We start from the raw sequence: 27,653 nt of genomic DNA, 5'->3' as shown, positions 1-27,653 counted from the left end.
TTAACTTAGCTTAGCTTTACAGGTATCGCCACCCAGTGGCGAGGCATGCTGAATTTTAAAGGAAAACATGGCAACACCCCCTTTCCTACATCTAGTTACTAGTGTTGCATTAAATGCACCTTATAATCCGAAGCGCCTTATATATGAAAAAAGATGTTTATTGATAGTGCGCCTTAAAGTGCGAAGAATACAGTAAGCAGGCACTCTCTAAGTCAGTCAACTAGGCAAAATGTTTTTGAGTGCATTACAGAATCATTTAGCGGGCTAATGCCACCCAACAGAGCTACACTAAGGAACCCTGAGTGTTCTGGTAAGTCACTGCGATATTAGCTAGCGGTTTGTCCCACGTACTAAACGATCTCTCACCAGGAGGTAAACTACCCAAAAGTAGCGTCTAAGAAATATAAATACTTATTTATAAGGTGTCCTATTTGAAAGATATGCACCCCATTTGTGTTAAAACAAATGTATACACCTATATTTAATATTATTGATAATTATACACCATTACTTGCCCTTAATTAGTTTCGTAGGTTAGTTTTTCCTCTACAAGTCAAGACATTTTGTACAAACACATGCATACACACCACACACACTGCAAGTCTATCTGCAGTCTCCCCATCACAATACTGCACTGCTGCTCCTCAGTTTTCTCAATGGTCTCTCATTGCCATAGCAACCTCTGCACTGACAGACGGATGCCTGAGTGTCTATGGCAGCATGTCTCAGTGTCTGTGCCAGCCTTTTTCTCTGCAGTGTGTCTGCTCCACCCATTCACCTTCATCATCCTAGTCCTGCTTAACATCTTCCTCATCATCATTATTCTCATCATCCTCGACGGTATCATCATTACAGGTCAATCAGTGATCGGTGGAGGAGCACTGGAAAAGTGATGATTCAGGGATCCAGTTTGCACACCTCTCAATATGGCTGTGTTCCAATTGCCTACTACACACTATATCAGATATCTACTAAACACTACTCATAATACTAATTCTTTTTTTTTTTTTTTAACATACACCGTTTGTTCACAAATGTTGCACCTGTGCCTGCAGATCTTGCGGATCCACTCACAGGTTGCTGAAACCTTTGTTGTATGTGCGTGAGCATTATCCTGCTGAAAAAATGGCAGCTGAAAACCCTGCCACAAGAGAAAACACATGCTGCCGCAGGATGTCCTGCACGTATCACTGAGCTGTTTGAGTCTCTCGTATTACTACTAGGAGTGACAGACTGTCATGATGTGATCGCAACCTAAGTGACTACACCAGCGTAGTGCTGTGCAATAAAACGATAATTATCGCAAAATAACTTCACCTCGAGAGAAATGTAAGACACAGTCAATAAAACTTCAATAAAACTTGTTCTGGGAAAAAAACAGCCAATGAGAATAGGAATAGCGTCACACTGAACCAATCATGTGGCTGGAATAAAATTACGTTGGGTTGGGTTAGCTTGATGCCCACGGTGGAGAGAGCGTAGGGTCGATATGTATGCGTGTGTGTAATTGTGTGAATAACCCGAATACTAGTTTTAGCCTGTTAGCTTGTTAGCTTGCTAGCCTGTTTTTATTTTGCCGTGGTTGCGGCCGACAGCAAACGTTGTAAATTCCTGCAATAAAGCAACAACTGTAAACGTTTCAACAAGTCCAGCCTGACGCTACAATATGATGCCAATAAGCATGGTCGAAAATGGCGGGTTTAAGCGGCTAGTTAAATAGCTAGAGTACTTATTAATTAACACCTTGGCTGAGAGGGTCTTTAAGACAGGTGGCAATATTGTAACCTGCCACATGGCAGGTTTAAAACCCAAAGCAGAGGACAGACTTGTCTTCCTGGGCCGCAGCCTGTAGGAGGGTATGTCTGGTGCAAAACTTTGACAGCACTAAGAGACAATACTGCACTAAAGGGGATTTATTGAGCCTTTCTATTTTGCTTTGGAGCATAAGCTGAAGAAAATGGAGTGAATTTTATGTTCTCTTTTGTTTACACTGGAAATGTGCTCAAAGATTTTTTTTTATAAAAAAATACATTTATTTTGTATGAGAGATTTTATTGATTTGAACCTGACCAAAGAATTGAGTTCTTTGTTTACTTACTCTTTTACTCTGTAACATTAATTAATTTAAACATAATTCAATTAATTTAAACATAATTAAAGCAGCACTAGGTAGGATTTGTTTTATTTAATCTTTTTAAAGAAGTAAAATTACAGCTTGAAACTCACTGCAGCGCTGCATTGTGTAAGGTGTAATAGGAGGAATAGCGGTGCTCTCGTGTCTGTGATGGGCTGCTCTGAGCTCAAACCAGACTGTAAGTTTTCCGAGGCGGCCGCAACCAACGCTCGCGAGAACTGCGACCTGCTTTCCTACCTTTAGTTCTAACAGTACTGCAAGGACTACTGGTTCATTCTTTACAAACTAACATACAGACACTCTGGCAGAAGCTATGTAACTCCCTTATTCTCTTACTTATCAGTAAAAAGAAACATGTAAGTGTGACAGTGATTTGATGTTATATTGTGATACATATTGATATCGACGGTTACGGAAAACTATATTGTAATAAGATTTTTTTTCCATATCGCCCAGCCCTACACCAGCGGTTGGAGCAGTATGTCGATCCAAAGGAAAGGTAGAATTAAAGGGCTCATGACAAGGCCTCCATACTCAAACCTGGCTTTTTTAGATCCCAAACAGAACCTGGATTTGTTGCTAAACGCAATACAGTTCCAGTCAATGTGCATGTTAAATTTTTCACAGCATCACAATAAAGTATAGTATAGTTGAGATGACCAAAATGTTTTCATCTACACCTCTGTTTAGAATGAATCTAATTTCTTTCTCTATATGCCTCTGTTTCTCTGTATCTTTCTCTCTCTCTCTCTCTCTCTCTCTTTCTCTCTCTCCTCCAATTGTGTATAGATGTAAACTGACAGCCCATGCCCGGCCTGCCGCCAGGGTTGTTGCCAACCAGCTGGAACCAATGACTCGGCAGCAGACGACGCACAAAGGCCTCTGATTGGTGCTGGACTGTCCTCCACATTTGAGGTGCTGACCCAGACTGAAGCCTGGGGTCACTGATGGTCCAGGTGCTGAGCTGAATTAAAGCAACCCATACATATTCAAAGGCTAAATGAGGGGGCTTACATAACTGACACAAGTACATGAACTCAGCTCCGTGCACTTGAGAACAATCCTGTATTCTGCATTTTTTGTATTTTATATACATTATTAACAAAAAAATAATTTAAATAACCAACGTCCATACCTACACTGTAAAAGAAAATATTAACTCAACTAGGGCAGCAACAAGTAGTCGACATAATTGACAATGTTGATTACAAAAATCTGTCGACTCCATATAGCAGTACTGACAAACGGTTAATTTGGGCAGGGGACTGAAGTGCAATAAGAAAGGAAGGGTTAAGGGCTGCTCACTTCTCAGTTCACAGTTCACACTTAGCTTGGTCTCCAAAACTGCAGAACAGATTACATATTAACTCACTAAAGACGAGATCATTTCACATTTAAATGTTTTCTGGGCATTTAAATCCCATGTTCAGCTGTTTTTATCATTCTGAAGCGATAGAGAAAGCTATACCCAGAGGAAGCAAATGGAGGTGCAGGACAGAAATAATAATTGACAAATCAACTTTTCAGAAACCTTATCCACAGATCAGTCGACTACCAAAATAGTTTCAGCTTTAATCTCAATTTACAGTTTAGTCTCCAATTTTTACTTCTTAGAACTTTACAGTTTTGTCAACAGTAAATATTTAGTTTATCCTGAGCGGCAACTAAAATTAATCAAATATGGTGCACAATGTTTAGTCTGTGGCTCCTAGGGGTGGGCTGTATGGATCTAAAATAATATATCTATCAATATTTCATGGTATTTTTGCGATAATGATAATCTATTTTTTTATTAAATTTTATTGTATTTTTTTTTCCATTTTCTTCCCAATTTACACAGCCAATTACCCAACCCATTCATTAGGACTCCCCCTAGTGATGCCCCAACACACCAGGAGGGTAAAGACTAGCACATGCCTCCTCTGACACATATTAAGTCAGCCCCATCCTCTTTTGGAAAGTATCGATGCAGCATTACCGAGTAGCATTACAGCACACTTGGAGTGCAGCGACTCGGTTTCGATACATCAGCTCACAGACACCTTGTGCTTATCCACATCAGCCTTTGGAGTTTTGTGCTTTCTCAGGACTCCAGGAGCCGATGGCAAGCTACATGAACAGGATTCGAACCGGCGATTTCCTGACTATAGTGCTCAGCACTTAGCCCGTTAGACAAGTAGGAGCCATTTAATAACGATATTCTTGATGATATGACAAAACATTTAATTTATTTGTATTAATTTTAGGAACATAGTACTAAATGTTAAAGTAAATAACTTTCTGTTTTAATGCGATTTTCCAAATGGGATAATCAAGACTGTACAGGATCCAGAGTAAATCTCATTAGACATATTATACTATATATACCTAGTGGCTCCTCAACGTCAATTTGACCGTGGAGAACTGAGGCCTTGTTGGGGGGGATCTAAACATGATCTCCTTAGAAGTCGTTAGCAGCAGTTAGACTGTAGGGCCAATCTAGAGCTAGGAAATTACACTACGTAAAAACACAGCTGTGTGTAAATTTACCTTACCTTTTCTTTTTTTTTCTTTTTTACTGGACACAGCAATGTATACTGTATGCTTTTACAGCTCTAGGGTGGAGCAACTGTCCAACTGTCTTGGGCTTATTAAGAGACTGTTCAATCGTACATTCAAATCCCATTATCATCTAATCCCACAACTTTCTATGGTTAGGAGTCTGAGCATTAGATGTTCTAACCTGCAGATGGGACTAAACTTTAGCTTTTTATATTTGTCTGACATTGAATGCAGTGTAACTAGAGATGGTCTATCAGTAGAGATGGGTATCACGGGAGAGAGAAAGGAACAAATCTAATCTGATCCTGTAACAGATCCTAAAGGGGCACGCACTCTCACTGTGTGCCTCTTCCTGTGGGGTAGGAGTATGATTGGGTACTTCTAAAGACTGTATATATTTTTTTATTTTAAAACCTGCCTTTGATGTGGAGCAACACACTGCCCCAAATTCTGGTGTGATGATCTGGGAAGCCACCATATACATCAGAAAAGCATCTGACTGACTACCTTCTACCCCTCCTGCTCCAAACTAAGCCCCACCTACATCCTCTTGTTATAAACCGACCTCCTAACATGTATAAGTGGTCTCTATAAGTGAAGGCTCACCTAGATGACAGGTTCCAGTGGAGCTGTGGTCAGAACAGGGACAGGCAACACAGCCGTCCTTCACACTACTGCCCAGCACTCTGTAGAACCTCGGCACACACTCCTCACAGTTCTGACCCTGCGTGTTGTCCTGACAGTCCAGACACACACCTGAGAGAGAGAAAGGGAGAGAGAGAGAAAGGGAGAGAGAGAGAGAGAGAGAGAGAGAGAGAGAGAGAGATGGGAATAATCATATTAATATCATTTGTAAGAGTATAGACGATATGCTTTTAATCCAGAACACAATAGTGTGCATACACAAAATAAAAGAGTAAATATAATGTAAAATAGAATTTGATAATTTGATACTGTTATTTGTATCAAAAACATATTGTCTAGTTGTGGTCTCTAATACAAATAAATGCCATGTGAGCTATTTTTTGTGAAAAAAAAAAGTACACTGGTAATCCAGTATAACGCTGCTTTAGTCCGGTGGAGGAATGGTGGAGGGAATGATCGGATTTCGGCTCTTGCTCAAGAATATAATCATAAATGCAAACATGTCACCACTGTGTGACACAGTGAGATAGACAACAGTTAGAAACAGTTTAAAATAAAGACATTTTTACACTAATAACAGTCTTTGCAATGCCATATGTTACTTTTCAACATGTGTAATACCCTGCTAAGTGCAGTTCAGCCACTGACCTAGTCTTAGAGTCTCTATAAAACGTGAAATCCACCGGAGATCCTACTTACACAGAGGTGGGTAGTCCAGAAAGTGAAAATCCACATTATGGTTTTACAGCTCTAGGGTGGAGCAACTGTCCAACTGTCTGCTTGTTAAGAGACAGACAATCATATGTTCAAATCCCATTATTATCTAATACCACAACCCTCTATGGTTAGAAGTCTGAGCATTGGAAGTTCTAACCTGCAGATGGGACTGAACAGTAAACAAATTGAGGGGGGAGGCCAAAAATTAAGCCTTTTTAGCTTTTTTAGTCTGTCTGACATTGAATGCAGTGTAATTAGAGATGGTGTATGTTCTATAGGTCTATAAGTCCCAGTGTAGAGTACTGTGTGTAGTATAGTCATGAATATATAGCTGCTGAGTGTGTTATGTAAAGTATTATGTAAATACAAGTTCCTGTATAGCCTGTAGCTCCATACTCCACATGGGGAATATAAAAGCTCTGCTGACTGACTGGCTGGTGTGTGTGTTTGTGTGTGTGTGTGTCCAGTAAATTTCAGCAGGAGAATTCCTGAACACATTATTACCATTACAATAAGAACCTCAGTTTTCTGTCTCCAATCCCATAGTATGGATTGTTGGCTTATATACAGATTGTTTGTATAGAATACATTTTCTATTTTGTGTCATAGAAACCAACAGCTAAACAATGGTGGGATTTTTTTTATAATTGTAATAAATGTTTTGTAATAATGCATTTATTTTCAAAATCACAACTTATTATAGCTTCTTATAGTGTTCTGTTTGAGTGTTGAATAGGTAATCACACTGATTGCATATAAAGTAAACTTTTGTTTTAATCTGATTTCATATACAGTGTGTTTTTTTACTATATCAGTTTCCTAAACGTAATTTAAAAAAATGCAAAATTTAATGTAAAAAAATTGCAATATATCCTAATATTGAATCGGAACCTGTTTATCGCAATATGCATAATATCACAAAGTTCTTGTCAATACAAAGTCCTACTTACAACCATGTTGGACACCACAGCAACCCCCACATACTTTTCCAGCTATTTTTTATTAGAGTTTATCTGAAATACATTATCTTATTTAATATTATATTGTTTTTATTAGTTTGCTTATTCAATAATCAAGGACTCAATGAATTTGTTAAAAATAATTAGATACAGTTTTTGCAAAAGGTTTAGTCCCCTAATGACATAATTTTAAATAATTTATCTTTAAAATAACTTGCGGGTAAAACCTAAACACAGTAAAAAAACAAAAAAAAAACAAAAAAAAACAAAAAAAAAACAAGGATTTTGCATAAAGTAGTTGAAATCCTGTGAGCTAGTTTGACTCCCTAGCCAGAACCCCAGTGGATGTGTTCAATTCCATCACCAGCTCACCACAATGATTTACTATCATTAAGCACTGATTTAACAAACCAAGTGAATTATAGAAGCGTTTCTTTGAGTGCCATTATCAGCCGGTAATGCACTGTAACCTAAGCTCTTCATGTATTACTCCGTCATCTACAGGTAACCTAGCAATGATGCAGCGCTAACAAGCCAAACAGCACAGATTCAAACAGAACAGCAATGGAACTATTTTAACTAGCAAGTTTTATAACCAAACAGATCATATTTTCTCATCATATTCTTTTTTCTGACATAAATAAACACTCAGGCTTCTCAGAAAATCTGATTACAGCTCTTTGTCCTGAATCACACACACACATCAACCCACATAAAAAAAACACAGTGTGTGTGTGAGTGTGTGAGGTAACCAAGAGATGAAGTTCTCCAGGCCTGATGATTCAGCCCAGTAACAGTGAGGTGAGGGTGAGTAAGTCAACATTAGGCCAGACTGCCTTTGTGTGTGTGTGTGTGTGTGTGTGTACGTGCAGTTAGTGAAGTGTGTGTGTAGTTAGTGAAGTGTGTGTGTAGTTAGTGAAGTGCGTGTGTGTGAGTTTATGAGTGAGAGTAAAAAGGCATTTCGGATGTGTGTGGATCACAGCAAAGCTGTAAACTACTTCAACTGCATCACACACACAATCCACAAAGAGACAGATGGACCCTTAGACACACACACACGCATGTACACAAACACACACACACACACACAGAGCAATAACATTTTATAATAGATTTACAGACCTGTAGTTTATGAGTGTATATGAACTGAAGTGACTTGAGTCACACACGCGCACACACACACACAAACACACAGACACAAACTGATATTGCTTAGCGGTCGCTATGGTCTTCTAGGTGGTTGCTACAGAGTTGCTAATTGGTCACTATCATGTTTTGTTTATAGATGATGGGTGGGTTACATGGATTTAAGCGGATGCTATGGTTTACAAGGCAGTAGCTATGATGTAGCCAGGCCGTTGATATAGTGTTTTTACCAGAGTTGTTTAGCAGTGGTTTCTGGGGTGTTGCTTAGGGTTTTGTCATTGAAAATGGTGTGTGATTAGAACAGAGCGATGTTTACTGTGTGTAAGAGGGGGAAGATTCCAACAGACCAGCCAAAATCCAAAATGACCACCAAAAAAATAAGATGAAGCGAAGATGAGGTTTTCACCACCTCCGTTCTCCAATCTAAAAAGCACATTTTTTTTTTTATCAAATCTGGACGTGCAGACCACCGATGTGCCTGAGTGAATCTGAATCACACTGAGTCAAAGAGTCGAGTAGAGTGGCAAATGAATCAGTCTGATTCAGTGAATAAAAAAACTGTGAATTAGGTCTTGATCTAAAACTCTGAAGAAAAAAAAAACATTCTGGAACTCCCTCAGGGACTATGTCAGGACCCTCAGCTTAAGAAATCAAGTTAAATTATAATTCCAGAATATCCCTAATATCAGAGTACACTTTTGATTGGTCAGCTTTCTCTCACCTGACTGTGGGTGGCAGTAAGTGGAGTGTTGGTTACACTGGCACGGCTGGCACCCCGTACTGCTGAAGTGAAAAAATCCCGGGTGGCAGTCGTCACACTTGGGTCCATACACTCCCGTCTTACACACACACGTCCCCGAACTGCAAGAGATACAGAGAAAAAAGTTGTGTTTAATTTTGATGATGTTTGGTTTGATTTGATAAAGCTTGATTATTTCATAACACAGGAACAAATATACAAAATATTTGTGAATTGCATGAAAATGGAAAGAAAGATGTTTTAGGATATTTTATGAAATTTTAAACAAGACAAACTTGCTTGAATATAGAAGTTTTAATGGAGGGAATTAACAATCCCACTGTGTGGTTGTGTGTGTGCACATGTGAGAGAAAGAGAGAGAGAGGAAAAAAAAAAACATTTGTGAAAAGGAAGTATACTTAAAGCTGATGTCCCATGAAAAGCGACCCGACAGTTTTTAGAATAAATATATTAGGCTTAGTAGGGATGGTCATTCCAGCACACTGATACCATTAAACACAATATTTTATCCCTTGTCCATTCTCCAGTTTAGAAACTCACTTCTCACGTTTAGAAACAAAATATTATGGACTGCCACTTTAAGAGCATTAAAAGTATGTTTAAATTAGGTAAAGAATACTAAAAGTGCATTATGAAAATACACATTAAATGTACTGACTCTGTATTTCCATAAAATGTATTTCTAAGCGATATGCTTTAAATTATACGTTGTGTTGATAGAAAATATATGTAGGGGCATTAAATACTACTTAAAGTGCACTTTAGGTTTTTTTTTTTCCAGTAGCATTAAAGTGTACATAAAATTTTCCATATACTGTACTTCAAGTGTATTAAAAAGATGTTGAAAAAACACATACTTAAATCTACTTAGGTTCACAGAAGAAAAAGAGCACTCAATTGCACAATTTAATACTTTTATGTTGTGTTTAAATATAGCTTAATTACAACTGAAATATACTTAAGTGGCCATAAGTTGTTCCAAAATTTAGGTACATATTTTAGTTCAAAAAGTATGTACCATTCCATGTTAAGTATACTTTTAAAAAATATACTTAAATACAATGTTCTTTAACAAGAGAAGAGAGTGACGAGACAGTAAGAGATTCAATTAAATAAAAGATTTTTTGATGTTTGAGCTTAATATAGAGATGAGATGACTAGTTCTTATAGCAACATTAGCCTAGCATCTCTTGCTGCAAGTGAAATAAGCATATTATAGGAAAAAATATATTCTGGTGCTTATTCACTAAAATACCCAGTTATTTCTCTTTGGTATCACAGAATATGTGACTGTGGCCCTCTGTCTTTTAAATATATTGTTTTTATTTGTGGGATGGTGTTCTATTATCAATCACTAATAAGAAAAACTGGTAGCATCACACAACACACAGACAGTAAAACAGGCCGGTAAACTTACGTACCGGCGGGTAGGTGGTCCAGCTCCAGACAGCTAACAACCCTGCTCCACACCGCAGACACTCTGAAATCGTCTAGACCACTCATTTTTAATTCAACCACCCCTTCTCCCTGTTCTTCACGTAGGGTTAAATCTGAGGCCACTGCTACTCTAACCACACTGAAAACCTCAGCTGGAGACGCACTCAAAGTGCATTTTACTGTTCTTCTTTCTGCTCCACATGCTCCACGTCTGTGCAGAGAAGCAGAAGAGAGCAGCTATGTGAAAGCTGTGGTAAAGAGGTACAGTAGATCCCATTATAAATACAGTAATACTGATGTAGTAATGACTGTGGTATTACAGTAGTAGCAGATGTATGCTCCTCTAGAACACCTGATAAACACTTACCAATACAACACTAGGGTGGGACCAAAGACAGCTTGGCTGGCCAATGTGTGATGGGTCTTACAAAGCAAGGATAGGCAGTATGATTTAAAATACAAAAAAGCCACTACTGAAGAACAACCACTTTCAGAGTGAAATTGTAATTTCTTTGTGTGGTGCAAACCCTGCCTGTTACTCAACGAAACAATGATAGCTGTAAAGCATAATGGTGGTAGTAGGTTGATCTGTGGGGATGTCTTTAATCAGTAGGGACTGGGTGTTTTGTAAATAAAAAAAAATAAACAAATAAATAAAAATGTCAGCTGGACAGCTGACAGACGAAAAACGGTGTAAAAAACAAGAAGATACTGTATTGATGGACTGTGTACTTTATTTTGAATATTTATATATACATATATATATATATATATATATATATATATATATATATATATATATCAGTATTTTGAACAGAGAGCACTGAAAAAACACATTTTGTCATAATTAAATCCATTTAATTGCCTAAATATGTTTGTCTTGCTTTTCAAAGAAAATTCAATTTCACATATTCATCTCCTAAGACAATTGTGCTATTCTCATCACAATTTTACCTCAGCAGTGCAATTTAATCACACATTTACCTCAGTGCTGCTGTTTAATCATAGATTATCCTCAGCATTGCTATTCCAATCACACATTTAGTGCTATTTCTAAATTTTAAAAATACATTTGCCATAGCACTGCTATTTGATCATAAATTCACTCATGAAACTACTAATTCACACAGACAGTGTTTAAAAAACAAAAAAACAAATGCTAAGTTAACATTATTATGATACTCCTGTACATCTTGTATCTTTCTATTTGTAGGAGTGTGAGAGTTTTGAAAAAAAAAAACACTGCAATATGACTTAAAATAAATCAGTCATTGTTTAAAGTAAAACAATATACATTCAGAAAAATGATTTGGGTTTCCAAATATTGCATGCTTGCATGGAAGAATGTGCATAGAGAGGCTGACGCACACATCCCTACGACAAGGACGGATTGCATTCCACCCTCCAGCTGCCAATCAGCAACACAACCACTGAACCTCCTGCTACTAACAACACCAACACACTGAAAGGTCAAGTGCAGCCAGGCTAATCAGTCACTGATGGAGTAATGAGTGTGTATTAATGTCTAATTTAATAAATACAAAGTCAAATCACCTTCCTGAGAGGAAGCAGCATGGCAGATGTATGAACGTGTACACACACAAACACACACACGCACACACAAAATTAACATCACACATGCCTGGGGCTGTAAAGGTTGGATGAAGGTTGCACTTCATGGGGTGTAGCATATTTTTTTCACAACTCAGTCCACAGGGACCCCCAAGATGGCTCAGCCCCCTGCTTCCTGCGCTCAACACTGGTTACACACTGTTACCTGGTGTACAGTTAATGTGTTTTAAGCTTAGGAAGCAATTAGTGCTAGGAAAAAGTAAAAGATTTTACATGCATGTCTGTAACTGGGTCCGTCATTGTTAAAACGTTAACCCACGCAATTGGATTTAGTAACCCATTATTCTTTTTTATTATTAAATATGCCTGTGTGAAACCAAATCAATCAGGAAGAAAACTCTACTCTAAGTAAACAAACTCGTCAACTGATCCTAAACATAGAAAATCACTACAAGTGTTAAAACACCCTCTTATACTCAGCAAATTAAGTTCTAATTCAGAAATCCTTACAACCAAGCCTTATAGTCCGTAAAACATGGTACTCACTTTTGTGGCTAGATGTTTAGACATAAATGGCATGTATTGTTCACTTAAAGGGTTTGGACAATGAAACTGAAACACCTGGTTTTAGACCACAATAATTTATTGTCCCGATAGACAGTTCTGGTGGAAACAGGAGAGTTGAGGTGCACATTGAATTCTGCCGTGATTTGGGCAGCCGTGGTTTTATGTTTTTTGGATACAATCCTGTTTAGCACCCGAACATCCTTTTCAGACAGCTTCCCCTTGCGTCCACAGTTAATCCTGTTGGATGTGGTTCGTCTTTCTTGGTGGTATGCTGACATTATCCTGGATACTGTGGCTCTCGATACATCACAAAGACTTGCTGTCTTGGTCACAGATGTGCCAGCAAGGCATGCACCAACAATTTGTCCTCTTTAGAACTCTGGTATGTCACCCGTAAATGTTGTGTGCATTGCAATATTTTGAGCAAAACTGTGCTCTTACCCTTCTAATTGAACCTTCACACTCTGCTCTTACTGGTGCAATGTGCAATAAATGAAGATTGGTCACCAGGCTGCTCCAATTTAGCCATGAAACCTCCCACACTAAAACGACAGGTGTTTCAGTTTCATTGTCCAATCCCTGCATTTTGAGAGCACAGCAAATTTACACTGTTATACTGTTAAGCTGCACACTGACTATTTTACATTGTAGAAAATGGTCATATCTTTACTGTTGTCAGATGAAAAGATACAATTATATATTTAAAAAAATCTGAGGGTTTTACTCACTTTTGTGAGATACTGTAATGTGTGTAGGTATGTGTCCATGCACATGCACATATGTGTGTGTGTACATTTATATGAGTGTGTGTATGCCTGTGTGTTGATTAATGATGGAGCTAGGCTGAGCAGGCCCACGGGACTTCTCTAAGTACTCAGACACTGATAGGAATCCAGCCAACACTGGAGAAGAGAAACAGAAAAAGCAGAAACACACCCAGCACCAGTTAAACGAACAGAGGGGGAAAAGAGAGAGAGAGAGAGAGAGAGAGAGAGAGAGAGAGAGAGAGATGGGGCAATCTGATGAGAAGGAGGGTTTTCCATGAAATGATGCAGGACTAATTTTTCTGAAGTGCTTCGTTCCCTTTGATTTGATAAGCTGCCTTATAAAATATGCATGATAACCCCCCTCCACACACACATACACACACACACACACACACACACACACACACACACAAAAATACACTTTGAAGGAGCTGCAGTGTTAAATGTCTGCGGCTGCATAAGAAGGTGCACCAGCCAACCATCTGAAGAGCTCTGTAAACAAGTGGTCTGTATGGGAGGCTGGCTAGAAAGAAGCCAGTCATGACTAAAAGCACAACTGGAGATGTTTACCAGACGTTTTGTTGTCAGCTGAGACAGAAATTGAGATTTCTGCCCATAACTGAAAATGCTATATGTGGCACAAACCCAATGCTAACCATTCCTAAACCAGCTCTGGAAATAATGTAGAGCACTTCAGTTCTAGTAAAATTAAGATTGTTGTTTTATTCTATAAACTATGGACAACATTTCTCCCAAATTCCAAATAAAAATATTGTCATTTAGAGCATTTCTTTGCAGAAAATCAGAAACGGCTGAAATAACAAAACAGATGCAGAGCTTAAAGAATACAAAGAAAACAAGTTCATATTCACAAAGTTTTAACAGATCAAAAATCCATATTTGGTGGAATAACCCTGGTTTTCAATCACAGTTTTCATGCATCTTGGCATATTCACCCCCACCAGTCTTACAAACTGCTTTTGGATGATTTTATGCGACTTTGTGCAAAAAATTCAAGCAGTTCAGTTTGGTTTGATGATTGCTTGTGATCATCAATCTTCATCTATCTTCATTCCAAAGGTTTTCAATTTGGTAAAATCCAGAGATGTACATTTAAGTGTATCTACTACGATGGATCAAGCTGTGAAAAAAGGACATGTAGCTTTTAATGCACTAAATGCACAGAGATGTATATGGGGAATTAGCAACCGCACACACACTTACACTCACACACACACACACACACACACACACACACAAACACAAAATACACATGAATTATACATGACTGACCTACTGCAAAGGGGTAAAAAAAGAGAGAGAGAGAGAGAGACAATGCATTAGTATTGTAAGTCCCTTCCATTCCCATTCACAGAAAGAGGAAACACCTCCATGCTCGCTCTCTACAGGGGATTATCGAGTGCATTTGCACCAACGCGCAGGCATGTGTGTGTGTGTGTGTGTGTGTGTGTGTGTGTGTGTGTGTGTGGGCGCATGTATATGTGGATGAGCGCAGAACCGATAGCCAGGTTGCCATGGCGACGGCTCAGGAGCATAGAGCAAGCTGGGGAATGAGAGTGAGGTGTGACATACGACCTGTCAGAGGGAGAGAGAGCGAGAGAGCGAGAGAGCGAGAGAGAGAGAGAGAGAGAGAGAGAGAGAGAGAGAGAGAGAGGGAGAGGTAAGGGGGGTGATAACGGGGGATCACAGCTTTATTGCCAGACAGGGAATGTCGGTCGACTTTGACACAAAAGGGAGACACCAGCTCTCCCGTTAGCCTACTACTTTAGGCTTATGAATAGTGGGGGTGGGGCAGCTACACCACACAGGCACCACAAGCACTCATAGACACAGTCTGAACTATCAAGGTCAGATAATGATCAATTTGTTTCTCACTATCGCCCCAGCCTATCACTATGCTCATTAATAACCAGACCATTCACATCTCTCTCTCTCTCTCTCTCTCACTCTGCCTGATTGTCTCTCGCTCTTCCTCTCTAAGCCCAGCTGAAACACATCCTTCATTGCTGCACATGTTCAGTACTGAAAGCCTGAATGTCAACAACAAGCAATGTTCAAAAACAGAAAGAAGACTAAAGCTCTCTATACACTGCCCTCCCTCTACTCAGTAATAGTTCTTCAAAAAAGCCCCCAGTTAATACCACCCCACAGACCACCACCACCACAACTACCCACCCACAAAGAGATATTCAGCCCTACAAACCCCCTCACAACTGAGGATGAAATATCTGCAGTGTTTAAACTGAAAAAAACACCAGAAACTGAAAATATCCAAACTGTCCAAAACGCTGTCCAACTAAAAAACAAGCATCTCCAAAGCACAAGATAAATCCACAAGATGTTTCAGTGCAGAAGACAATGCTCATTTCTGTTCTGTCAGAACTAGCAGAAATCCATCCAGGGAATATGAGCGATCTCCTGGACTTACGTGAAACACATGAAACTGCTGAGATTAGATGGAACACACAACCTCCTGATGCTTAGGCCAGAATCAGTGTCGCACCACTGTATTTTGTCCCATTTTCTACACAATTTAGAAGGCCGATTACCCTACCCATTAATTAGGACTCCCTGTCATTACTAGTAATGCTCCCAAAACTATTAGGGTGAAGACTAGCACATACCACCTCTGATACATTTAAGGTCAGACTCCGCCTATCGAACTGCCACTGATGCAGAAACACCAGGTAGCCAGCGTGCTCAAAGGAAAGTGCAACAACCCGGTTTAGATACATAAGCTACCAGGCGCCTGTGCTGACCTCACTCACACCAACACCTTATAATTTATACAGGTGTTGGCCAAACCAGGCTGTAATTTGACATACTGAAAATGACATTTGTTACACCCCTATTTAGATCTTCCTTTATCGCAGCATGTGCTCCTAAAATATAGAAAAGAACATTCACTGCCAAAAATTGAAAAAAAAAAGTTAATTGAGATGTTTATACTTATATCAGAGCTGGGACCTATTGTAATGGAAAATATTCTTGATTTGTTCTAAATATATGACCGACTCTTAAAGTGATGCACAAGCTATTGCTTCTTTTACACATTTAATTTAGTGGTGTTAATCGATTAAAAACTTGTTTCCAGTTAATCACAATAATATACTGTAATTAACCACAATCAATCACAAGTCGGAGGTGTGTAGATCGGACGTGCGCACACCCCTGCGCAGCACATATACGGGTGAGCCCCATGTGTAACGCACACGCAGCCAATGTGAACGGGAGCCATGTGGTCAGGCACTTCCTGTGCTCCATTTTGGGGTGAGTTGGTGGTGCTCAAGACTGATCCCCATTACAATGCATACATCAGAGCCACACAAGAGCTCTGCACAGGTTTTTTTGACAGAAGCAAATGTTTTTCTAATGAGAGCAAATTTGAAAGAAGATAAGAAATAAGAAACAAAATCAGATTTTTTGTTGTTGTGTCTTTCCAAAGTCAATAAAACCTAGAACACTAATTATACTAACTGACATGTATGTTGTATTGAGTATGCATGTGTTAAAATTATTGTGGTAGAAGGAGGTTTTCTTTTTCTAGTGACTAATCTCTCCGATTCTCAGCTTGCAGAACGTCTGGAAATGGAACTCTCAATCTTCTGGTTACTAAGGCCAGCGCTTAGACTGCTGCGCCACCCAAAGCATCCCAAAACCTTTTAAAAGCTTGTTTTTAAACCAGTATACAAATAGAATTTCAAAAGACCACCAGACCTAACACACGAGACCTCATCCCCATATTCACAGCATAAGCTTCTTTCATGAAACACTAGGGGTGTGAGGAGACACTAATATCACGAGACGAGACGAGACACGATACTGGGTTCACGAAAACGAGACGAGATTTAAAAATAAAATTTTAAAGAAAATGTCAAAAATTAAAAATGAAATAAAAATAAAAATAAAACTTTTCTAGGTTTTATATAGTGCAAACAATAAGTGCAAACCACAACCAGTCATATTAAGCCCATGGTTTGTGCTCGGCGTGACTTTAGTTTCCGCCTGTTCTCGTTTTTCGGCCCGTTCTCGGGCTCCCTAAGGCGTTTTTTCACGGCCGTGTCCCAATTCAACAGCCGGAGCAGCGGCAACACGGGTTCGATCCCGCGTGAGGAGCGGTGTGTTTATTTATTTATTTTTCCCTTACCGCGTCTGCACAGATCTGATTGACTGAAGAGAGCGTTTGGTGATCTTACCCCACACGTGATTGGTCTGTGATTTACTGCGCCGCAAAGCGTGTATACAACTAAATCCTTCTCACTAGGTTTGGGTCCGCATTGGACAACGTGTGGGTCCGGACCCGGACCGCGGTCCGCCCATTAGTGACCTCTGTTCTATGCAAATACCCGATTTTTTCTCTTCTGCTGAGAGCTGCTCTCTGCTCAGCGACCACACTCGTTAAATAGCTACTGTGTTGCCTGATCCCTCTTAAAAAGTCCATACTAAATTGTTTTTTCTTCCCGCGAGACAGGTTTAAGCTTGACGAGAAATATAGTCATGTTTTAATGTTTTAATCTCGCGTCACACCCCTATGAAACACTACTGTATTTTTTCCAAAGTCAGTAGACTAATGTCACTAATTATGTTCCATCAGCTAACAGAAGCCCTTGCTGGAAGATGTGGGAAGAGGAAAACTCATCTTGGCCACCTTGCTGTACCCAGACTGTAAGCATATTTTCTAAACTCTCAGCCTGCTAAAGTGCTGGTGATGGAATTCACAACTTCCTGATGACCAAGGTCAGCGCTTAGACTGTTGTGCCACCTAAAGCGTCCTCAAACTTTTAACAGCTTGTTTATGAGCTAGTATAGAATTCACTGAGCTGACTAAAGTGGAACACACATCCACATATACACACATACATACACACAAACAGCAGCACAGAACACACTACCTCACATGGTGTGTGTGTGTGTGTGTATATGTGTGTGTGTGTGTATTTATGTGTGTGTGTGTGCGCGCTCAGGCTTCATTAATGTTTCAGAGAGCCTGAGGCAGATCAGCTGCATGTTAACTAGGTCAGTGTTACACAACGACTGGAGCCTCTCTCGCTCGCCTACTCTCTCTCTTACTCTCTGTTGCCATGGTGACGTGTGTATCATCCTCCGCCCCTGATCCCGTACAGCCATGACAACCATGGAAGCGGGAAGTGTCTCTCTCTCTCGCTTTCTCTGGCTGAGGGATGGAATGTGTTAGGTAAGCTTCACTACAGCAGGAGAGGAGAAGAATCCTTCCCATTTAATTAATGATACAAACAAACAAAAAAAAAAAAACATACTTAACCTTTTCACCCTCACTACTCTCACACTAAACCCATCTGACACATGTTAAAACCACCTGACTTTCCCCCACTTCTATCCAAAGCAAGCAGGATGCAGAATGCTAACGTCAATAATTCTGTTTCATCTAAACTAGCAGATGGTCAGAGTAACGTCTACTAGGGCTGCACAATATTGGAAAAAAATTACATTGCAAATATTCTTTTTTTACCAATATATATTGTGATATTAAGCAATACATGGCCCATGACGTCACCAAAACAACAGTAATCGACGCTTTAATCAGGCATTTAAATGGCTTTTTAAAGCTAAATAAGAGAGTTTCTCTGGGATTAAAAGCGTGAATTCAGCCGTAACTGGAAATATCTGCTCAAAACTGTGCTGGACTGAGGTGCACAGCTTTCAACACGTGCATTTACAAGCACGTGCCCAACTATGTGGATGTATATTCTTAAAATAATCTTTTTTCAAATGTAATGTTTCATCATATGACCAAAAATACTGTTTTCACAAAACACCCTGAAATACTGTGATATTAATTTACGGCCATATTGCCCACCCCTAGGTAGGAGTGTCTAATAGAGTGGAGGACAGAGAGTGAACACAGTGTTTAAGAACTCCAGCAGCACTGCTGTGTCTGATTCACAATTCAAACAAACAAAAACCAACACACTTAACACACCACCACCAATGTCAGCATCACTGCAGTTCTGAGACCTGCTCTGTGGTGGACCTGAGGGGTCCTGAGCATTGAAGAATTCACAGGGTGAAAGGAGGGTTGTTAGGAAGGCCAGCCAGGCAGCCAATCAGAGACGTAATTAAGGGAATGAGCACCAGGTGCGTTCAATCTAATGGGGGAGGGGCTTCTAATTGGCTGCTACTTAGAGTTCAGCACACACTGTTTCAGTTCTGTTAAATCTTCCTCTTGTATGGTTTAGTTTGGAGCTTACCTTGGCTAATAAAAGAAAATACAGTTGTCTTCATCTTGCTTGGAATATTTTCTCTCTGCTGCGAACACTACCACACCTAACCAGCACTCACCGGGGATATCCACTCCTAAAATCATTAACAAGGGTAATAAAGTATGTAGAGAAACAGAAGAACTGCAGTCTGTAATTACTGACTATAAAAGCATCACATATTATCAGTGGAGGTAAAAATATTAATAATGACTATAGAAACAAGGAGGTGGTCATAAATGTTGAGCTTCATTTCGTTGCTGTCCAATGAAAAACAAGTATCTCCATTTTTGTTGATTTTTAGTTTACTACATAATTTAAACGGACCAACTGTCCCTTACATTGTGCCAAAATTTATTAATGAACAGACCAATAGAAACTCTTCAAAATGACCTGAAATAAACTCTTCCATTGAAAGTTTAGAAGTTTTTTTTCTCTCCTGTAAAGTTGCTGTTATCTTGTGATCTATTTTGCTTATAAAACTTCTATTGAAAGTTAATTTAGTGCAAAATACTCCAAAATAATTAATATCACAGTGCATACTAATATAGTGTAAACTCTGGTGTCCTCATTCTGATAAAGCAGACTGAATATTAGCTGGATGATGGACAGGGATCATCAGAGCGTATAAAGAGCTCTTATGTAATATAAACAGAAAGAGTTCCTGGTAAAAGAGTGGTGATGATGGAGTGAAAGCAGTCTCACTCTCTCTCGCTCTGTCACTTTTACTCAAAGCATTTAAAACCGCACAAAGAGCAACGACAATTTATCTCCCACACACCAGGATATTTTCATCCCTCTGGAAGAAACGTCTTCTAATGCACACCCCCGCGCACTCCTACACACACGTACATACACACATTCACAACCATTACATACTAGAGAACGTAGATATCAATATTACCACCGTCATATCAACAGCTCTGATACTGGCTAATTATATACTAGTGGCTGTAGTGAATTGAAGCTTTACTGACTGCATTGCAGCAATACTACTACGAACATAAGTGCAAGAAAATAACACTACATATATTACATTCACACAATTAGAGCAGCTGGATGCTGCAAACTCGGCATGCAGTTATGTCTCAGGCAGATTTGTAAACTGATTCACAATAAGTCTTTAACAAAAGAGGGTGTTAAATTACTCTACACACTGCTGTAATAAAATTTCAAAGGCGCTACTTTTAGGCAGCAAACATCTTGGTGAGAGATTATGTTAAATGTTGGGGCATTTTTTAATCTGTAGTTCATTTTTTCTTTTTCTTTTTTTTTTTTATTGGAGCGTTTTCCTTATCGGTTTGGTTTGTTCTCACACAGGCAAATTATCTAAATGCTTCAAATAAAATCCATTTTTTCTTGTTCTCTGTGAAATACTATAGGTCTCTCTGAGTTGTATATACATGCTGCATATTAAACAGTTTCTCAGCCTTCCTTGTCTGCAGTAGCTAGTAAAAAGAAAACCCTCAGAAATATGAGTTGATCAAAGAGATTTTAGGTGTCTACGTCAACTAGTGAGTTCATGGCCTCGCCCACCTCGGCTCAGGACCGCCTTGATTCGAGGTGGAGCTCCTGTTCACAGAGCTAGTTAGCATTAGCTATCTTGTGTAAGTAACAATAGGTTTAAATCGAATCTCCGGTTGATTTAGCATTTTACCGAGAACTTAAATATACACTAGGGAAGCACGGTTTGACAAGGTAGCACAACTCGACAGAACACTGGTCAAAGCGAGCGCCCTTCACATCGGAATTTATGATATAGAGCAGCCTATGCTCAGCCCACGGCATTTTGTCCTTTGAGTTTTAGAGCTGTAAATTTGACTGTGAGGGAAGGTAGGTAGGCGGTCTCCGCTGCAGTGCTGTTAGCCAGTCAGAGGTGATATATTTGCATGTATGAATATTCATGAGCAAGAGCCAAAACCTGTCTTTCTTCAGAGACCTCTAATTCAGTAATCTAAAGCAGGGCTAAATAGAAATTATAAAACTGATGCGACAATTGGGAATCACCTTAGTCATTGAATTGTGCAAATACATTTTTAAAAATATAAAAAAATTCTCCTTCTTCTACAAACATAGATGAGATATGAGGTTCTCTCTTTAGTGGCAAGCAACCCCCACCACAAAACTTACACACACTTTGCTCTATGTTAAATATGGAAACAGGGAAAAGGTCATATTGGGGTGACCTCATAAAAGCCAATTACTCTTGTAAGTGCTAATGTACCAAAACACGGCCGGATCACTGCAGCCTGCTGCTGCTTCCTGAGCTCCTTTAATCTGCACACTGCACCTTGTGACCCCTCAGTGTCTTTCTCAGTAAGGACATAGACATTCCACTTCATCACACGGCACAATAAACCACTCACTCCAACCAGCTCTAACACCCCACCAGAGCAGAGACTTTACATTAGGGGTACATTAGGGATGAGCAATAAGGCCCTAAAATAATAAAAATGATTAGGATTGCAATGATTAGTCGGCTCCAAATTTCCATGTCGATTAATTATTCATTTGTAACAGCAGTGCACTATATTAAAGTGCTGGGGACAGAAACACAAAGGTAGAGAGGTAATGGGTTTATTCACACAGTTTACACTCAGCATGGTTTGTGTCTCCAAAAGTGCCCAAACACAACAGATTACATATTTTCAAACTAAAGCTGAAAGCAGAACTTTCCACATTTAAACATCTTCTGGGCATTTAAATACCAAGATCAGCTGTTTTTTTTTTATTTTTAAAGCAATGGAGGGCATGGTAGAAATAATATTTGACTAATAAAGAAATCAAAAGAAAAATAAATTATAATGTGTAAAAATATTTATTGACTGCAGCTAGGGTGATGCCATATCTAATTTAATTAGAAGGAATAATAATAGCTTTTAATTTGACAATAAAGAAAAGTTCTGTGGTAGATACTTGTTGTTACATTATTTTTGTTTTATATATATATATATATATATATATATATATATATATATATATATATATATATATATATATATATATATATATATATACATATTGTATATATAATATATTGCCAAGAATATTGTTTTGGCAGAAATATTTTGATATTATTTTAGGGTCATATTGCTCACCCCTAGTTGCAGCCCTAAAAATAGTATCACAGTATTTCAGGGAATTTGTAAAATATTCTTGGTGATATTAATGAACACTGTGCCATATTGTATCGAATGCAATATCGTGAACAATATTATACCCTGAAATATTGTGCCATATCACCCATCCCTAATTATCACATCAGGGTACTACTTTTTACTGTTTTTAGCAAAAAATATATATTATATATTATATATCTATTAGAGACTAGATCATTTATCTAGTCCAAGATCATTTAAATGATCCAGTATCATTTATTTTACTTTAATCCTGGATATATAGAGATATTTGGAGTGCATTATTAGTATCATAACATTGTGGATTATTGATTTCTGTTACAAATCTGATCAAATTCTTGTATTGTTTAATATCTCTGTTCGAGGTGTGCCATATTATATTGTATGCAATAATAAAATAAAATTTTCATTTTGTTGCAGTAGTGTATTCTTGAAAAAAATTAGTTCAGTGTTTTGACATTACCAAGAGGAGCTTTATCGCAAAAATACCATAAAATACTGTGATATTGTTTTAGGGCCATGTCACTCACCTTCAAGAATATAGAACTGCACAACAAAAAAATCTGTAAACGTTGTCTATTTTGTAAACAACCTACCAATATTATGTAAATTAATATACAATAATATTAATGTAACAAAACAAATATAATATAATATGAATAATATAAAAACAATGTAAAGGACCAAGAAATAATAATCTAGCAAAACACAATTATTTAATACTTAATGCAGGCATATAAACTGCAAACATAAACAATTATACAATTATAATACCCTTAAAGATTCAAAATAAAAAATAGACTGCTTTTAATCACAATACAGATTCTTTAAATAATGATATTACTCTGTCACAATACGATGTGTTGTGTACGATACCATATGGCACAGCTCTACTAACATGCTTTTTGTTTTGTTCTTGGAAGAAATCCCTGGAAATCACTTCTGGAATTCTTGGATTTCAGTCATAGCTCACTCTGAGGCGGAATTAGTGTAGCGGGTGGCAGAAGGAGGGAAGCAGGGCTAATCTGTGTTAATTGGAAAGATCACTCACTCTGTGTGTGTGTGTGTGTGTGTGTGTGTGTGTGTGTGTGTGTGTGTGTGTGTGTGTCAGACAGAGAGGCAGGTTCAGACAGTCTAAGTAGGATCACATTAGGAAGCAGCTCTAATGGAATTTACCTCTATTAGACACAAATCTAGGGAAAAAATCGAACTCTTTACAGCTACAGAACTGACACTGGATCAGATATAAATGTTAAAGCTCTATTAAACTTCATTGATATTGTTGTAAAAAGAAACACAATTTTCCTTCTATGTATTTAAATCTACAAGATATGGTTGGTATCAAAGGTTTAGCTTCTTTAGTTTTAGCACTGGAGCTACAATGCTAAGCTAATGCTGCTAAATGTAATTGCTGCTAAAAGCTTATACCCCACCAATTAGCATGGTGCTAATTGTAGAACTAAATAATTACATGTTCACCAAGATGTTCAATCCAAACAGATCCGAACAAGCTGTTAAAATATGGGTTAATCAGCTTAGCAGGGGTGTGCACGCTAACCCTAACCTTAATTCTAAATGCAAATATCTAAACCTATACTAACCTTAACCTGAAACCCAAAAACACTTACAGACTATAATGCTATCCCAAGTATGCATGTTGCTGACTTTTCTGTATTAACAAACAGGCTTGAAAACAAAAATGTACACAGTATTTGTACACAGATTCTCTCATCTCAGACCACATTTCTACACACCACGACTTATTAACATTTTAAACCCTTGCTATGTTGAATTCAGCAACCTCAATGATATATTTTTCATTACAAAAAATTTAATGGCTAGTGTACTTCACTCAAAAGCAGGAATGTGATTATGTCATGCATAGTTATATAGTTTTGTCTTATTTTATTTTTCATGCAGCAAAACTTTGATCCGGTCCCAATCTGAATTAACTAGTAAATATATTCTTCATATTTGAGCTAAACTGCTGTTCAGGTGCAGTTTAACCTGATTCATAACCCAAATAATTACTACAACTAAGAACAAACTGTAATTCTCCATGGTAAGCTTTTTTTTCTGACTGAACAGCATATGTACAGTAACTCCTAAAAATTAACCACTATATTTAAAAGACAGCTTTACACTGCGCAAATATATGTGCTGGTCAGAAACACAGAACCTTCTTGTTGTATTTACTTTGTTGCTCCCATGCCTGTGACTAATCAGAGGAGACAACTTTCTAGTGTGGTTTGTCGGGGCACATTTTGGTGCGTGTTTGTTGCCATTGAGAACACAAACCAAATCAAGGTGGAAATACACTGATTCTTACCAGAGAAACAAACTACAGGTGTGAAATCGCCCAAAGTTCATGTTCACGCATGTAAAAGAAGCCATGACTCGACCCAAGTGGTCCAAGTGTGAAGACACTCTTAACTAGTACCTTCTTACCACTACAACTGGACTTGTTCAGGTGGTGTTAGTGCTAGCTAGTTAACACAAGCCAGTTACCATAACAAGCTAACACACTGTAAGCTCAGCTCTGTTAAGGCAAATGCTCGTCTCTCTCTGTCCTGTCTGGAGTGAAATAAGAACAGCACTTTATCTGAGAAGCTCCTGCTGTTGCTCCTCACTGTATGAGTTTTTATCTGAGTAAAATAGAAAAAAAACAACAGCAAACAACAATTATTCACTCAGAATAAGACCCTTTTAAATATATTTATACTGCAGCTTGAAGGATAATAATTTTAATGTACACTGAACTGAATGTATTTGTTACTGTAATACTGTAATGCCTCTAATGGCATCAGGAAAAACATTTTGTAAATTGATATTAAACTTGTTTCCTACTTGTGCAAAAGAGCTTTTGACTAAAATCTTTCGAATACTTACATATTGATTATTTTGGGTCTGTTTATATTAAAATATTTTGTATCAAAAAGGAAGCCGTTATAAGGTTTTGGCATTTTTCGGTTTTTCTACTACTGCATTCTGATTCCTTCATATATTGTGTAATTTTGTGGGACAAAGTAAACCCAATAGTAATCAAAGTCATAATTTACGTCCTTAGTGTTTTATAGTTTACGTACTCTTAACAGTACAGTAACTCAAAAACCTATATAAAAGTCATGCAAAAACAAAAAATAGTTATATATTATTTTATTAATAATTATATTAATAAAAATACCATGATATACCGTGGAACCCTAAGAACCTTAAAAAAGGTGGTGTTTTTTTTTGCTATACAGTATTGTGTTTCTTTGTTTTTTTAAAACATAGACTTTATTACCCAGAATGCTTCTCACCTGTCACAGCGGGGACTGACCGCACCGAACGAATCGCAGCCGCAGGGCAGGCAGCCATCCGTGCCGTTGGTGAAGTGGTCTTCTTCGCACTCCTCACACTGCAGCCCGGTGTAGCCCACCATACACACACACTGCCCTGTGTCATGGTCACACTCATCTGGTTCTAGAGTGCCCTCGACACTGCAGTTACACACCAGATCTGTGGAGAAAGAGAGAGAAAAAGAGAGAGAGAGAGAGAGAGAGAGAGAGAGATGGTTAGAGATGAATGAATGAGGTGCAAAACTGTGTTCACGCTTATTATGACACAATGATATACTGTAAATGCACTAGTAACACCCAGCCAACCACATGGGGTATCACGAAGAACACAATAGCAACCACATGGCATACCATAGCAACTACACATCAATCACTAAGCAACTCCATAGCCGCCACCTGTCAACCACTAAGGAACACCACATAGCAACAAATAGTCCAAGTCATTCAATCAAGGGTACTGAAAAAGTGTTTATTCTATGTCAGGTCATTTTGATCAGGAAGCTGAACACTGGCATATATTTTGGGGAAGCCCAAAATTAAGGGCTTATTGGTCAGATTTGCACAATACATTATAAAAAATATTGGACATATTAATATCATTTATATTTTATTTTTAGGAGAGATTAGTCCTCACACAATAGGATCAAATAGAATATTCTTCAAATCTGGAATCTTCGTTTGATTGCAAGTAAAAGCCAAAGAATGGCATATACCTGATCCTCCAGTAATGGAAGAATGGAAGAATATAGTTAATGAAATATATATAATGGGAAAAATGACATTTTCTATAAGGCTGCAGTTGTCAAAATGTGCAAAAATATAGTTATTTTTATATTGCACAATAATATAAGGCATCCTCCGTGTTCATAAATCCTTGTTATATTGTGATATCAGAAGTGATGATAAAAGCAAAATTGTATATTGTGAAAGTCAATTATTCGAAGTACACACTAGAAAAATAAAGAATTACAAAAAAAAAAAAAAAAAAAAAAGAGTTTATTCTGCTTTTGTTGAGTAACTGTCTCTACTGTCCAGGACAGGCTTTCTTCTAGATTTTGAAACATGTTGGATGATCACCACTTAACCTCATTATCCCCAACTCCACAACTCATACCAAAAGTACTGGATGTAGCGCCATCTTTCCAAAAAACACAGCCCTTTCACTGTTCCACAGCTCTGGAAGAGGCTTTATACACCTCTAGCTCACACATTCACAAATATTAGGAATGTATGATCAGTTGAATGTACAACCAGTAGGTTGGTGTGAGATTCACTGTGAGCCCCTACATCACTCAACCTCGCTCTACCTTCAATCTCATTTAATCACATGATAACAATCTGCAACGTGAAGAGCTTACTCTGTTGTTAAATACAGGTAAAAACGCAGGTAAAAACTCATATCACACTAATAATAAAAGAAATAAGATTTATAGTACAAGCCTAATATAATACGCTATACCAGGGGTCTGCAATTAAGTTTGGTTGCAGGCCAGATATTTTCCAATGTACTACATGGTGGGCCACAAAAATAAATTCTGTTTTGGAGAATGAAGTGTAATGGGATGGAGTGCTACAGACTAGTAGCTCTCTAGCCCAGAGGGTTGTTGAACCCAATTGCACAACAGTTTAATTCAAAGCAGGTAAACCCAAAAAGGAAGGAAAAAAATAAATAA

At 38.2% G+C, this 27,653-nt stretch overlaps 1 protein-coding gene across 1 annotated transcript in view; it reads right to left on the bottom strand.

The window, feature by feature from the left end:
* si:ch211-158d24.2 (multiple epidermal growth factor-like domains protein 9) overlaps positions 1-27,653 on the bottom strand; it is a 54,473-nt gene that overhangs the window by 16,932 nt on the left and 9,888 nt on the right. Inside the window, exons 2-4 of the mRNA XM_007229367.4 lie at positions 25,942-26,140; positions 8,864-9,003; positions 5,282-5,431 (exon numbers count right to left, since the gene is read on the bottom strand). Coding sequence (XP_007229429.2) covers positions 5,282-5,431; positions 8,864-9,003; positions 25,942-26,140 — 489 coding nt within the window. The remainder of the gene's footprint in view (positions 1-5,281; positions 5,432-8,863; positions 9,004-25,941; positions 26,141-27,653) is intronic.

Source organism: Astyanax mexicanus, chromosome 12, assembly GCF_023375975.1.
Source record: "Astyanax mexicanus isolate ESR-SI-001 chromosome 12, AstMex3_surface, whole genome shotgun sequence".
NCBI lineage: Eukaryota > Metazoa > Chordata > Actinopteri > Characiformes > Acestrorhamphidae > Astyanax > Astyanax mexicanus.
Note: the sequence above shows the minus strand (reverse complement) of the source record. Positions and strands in the feature narration are given on the sequence as shown.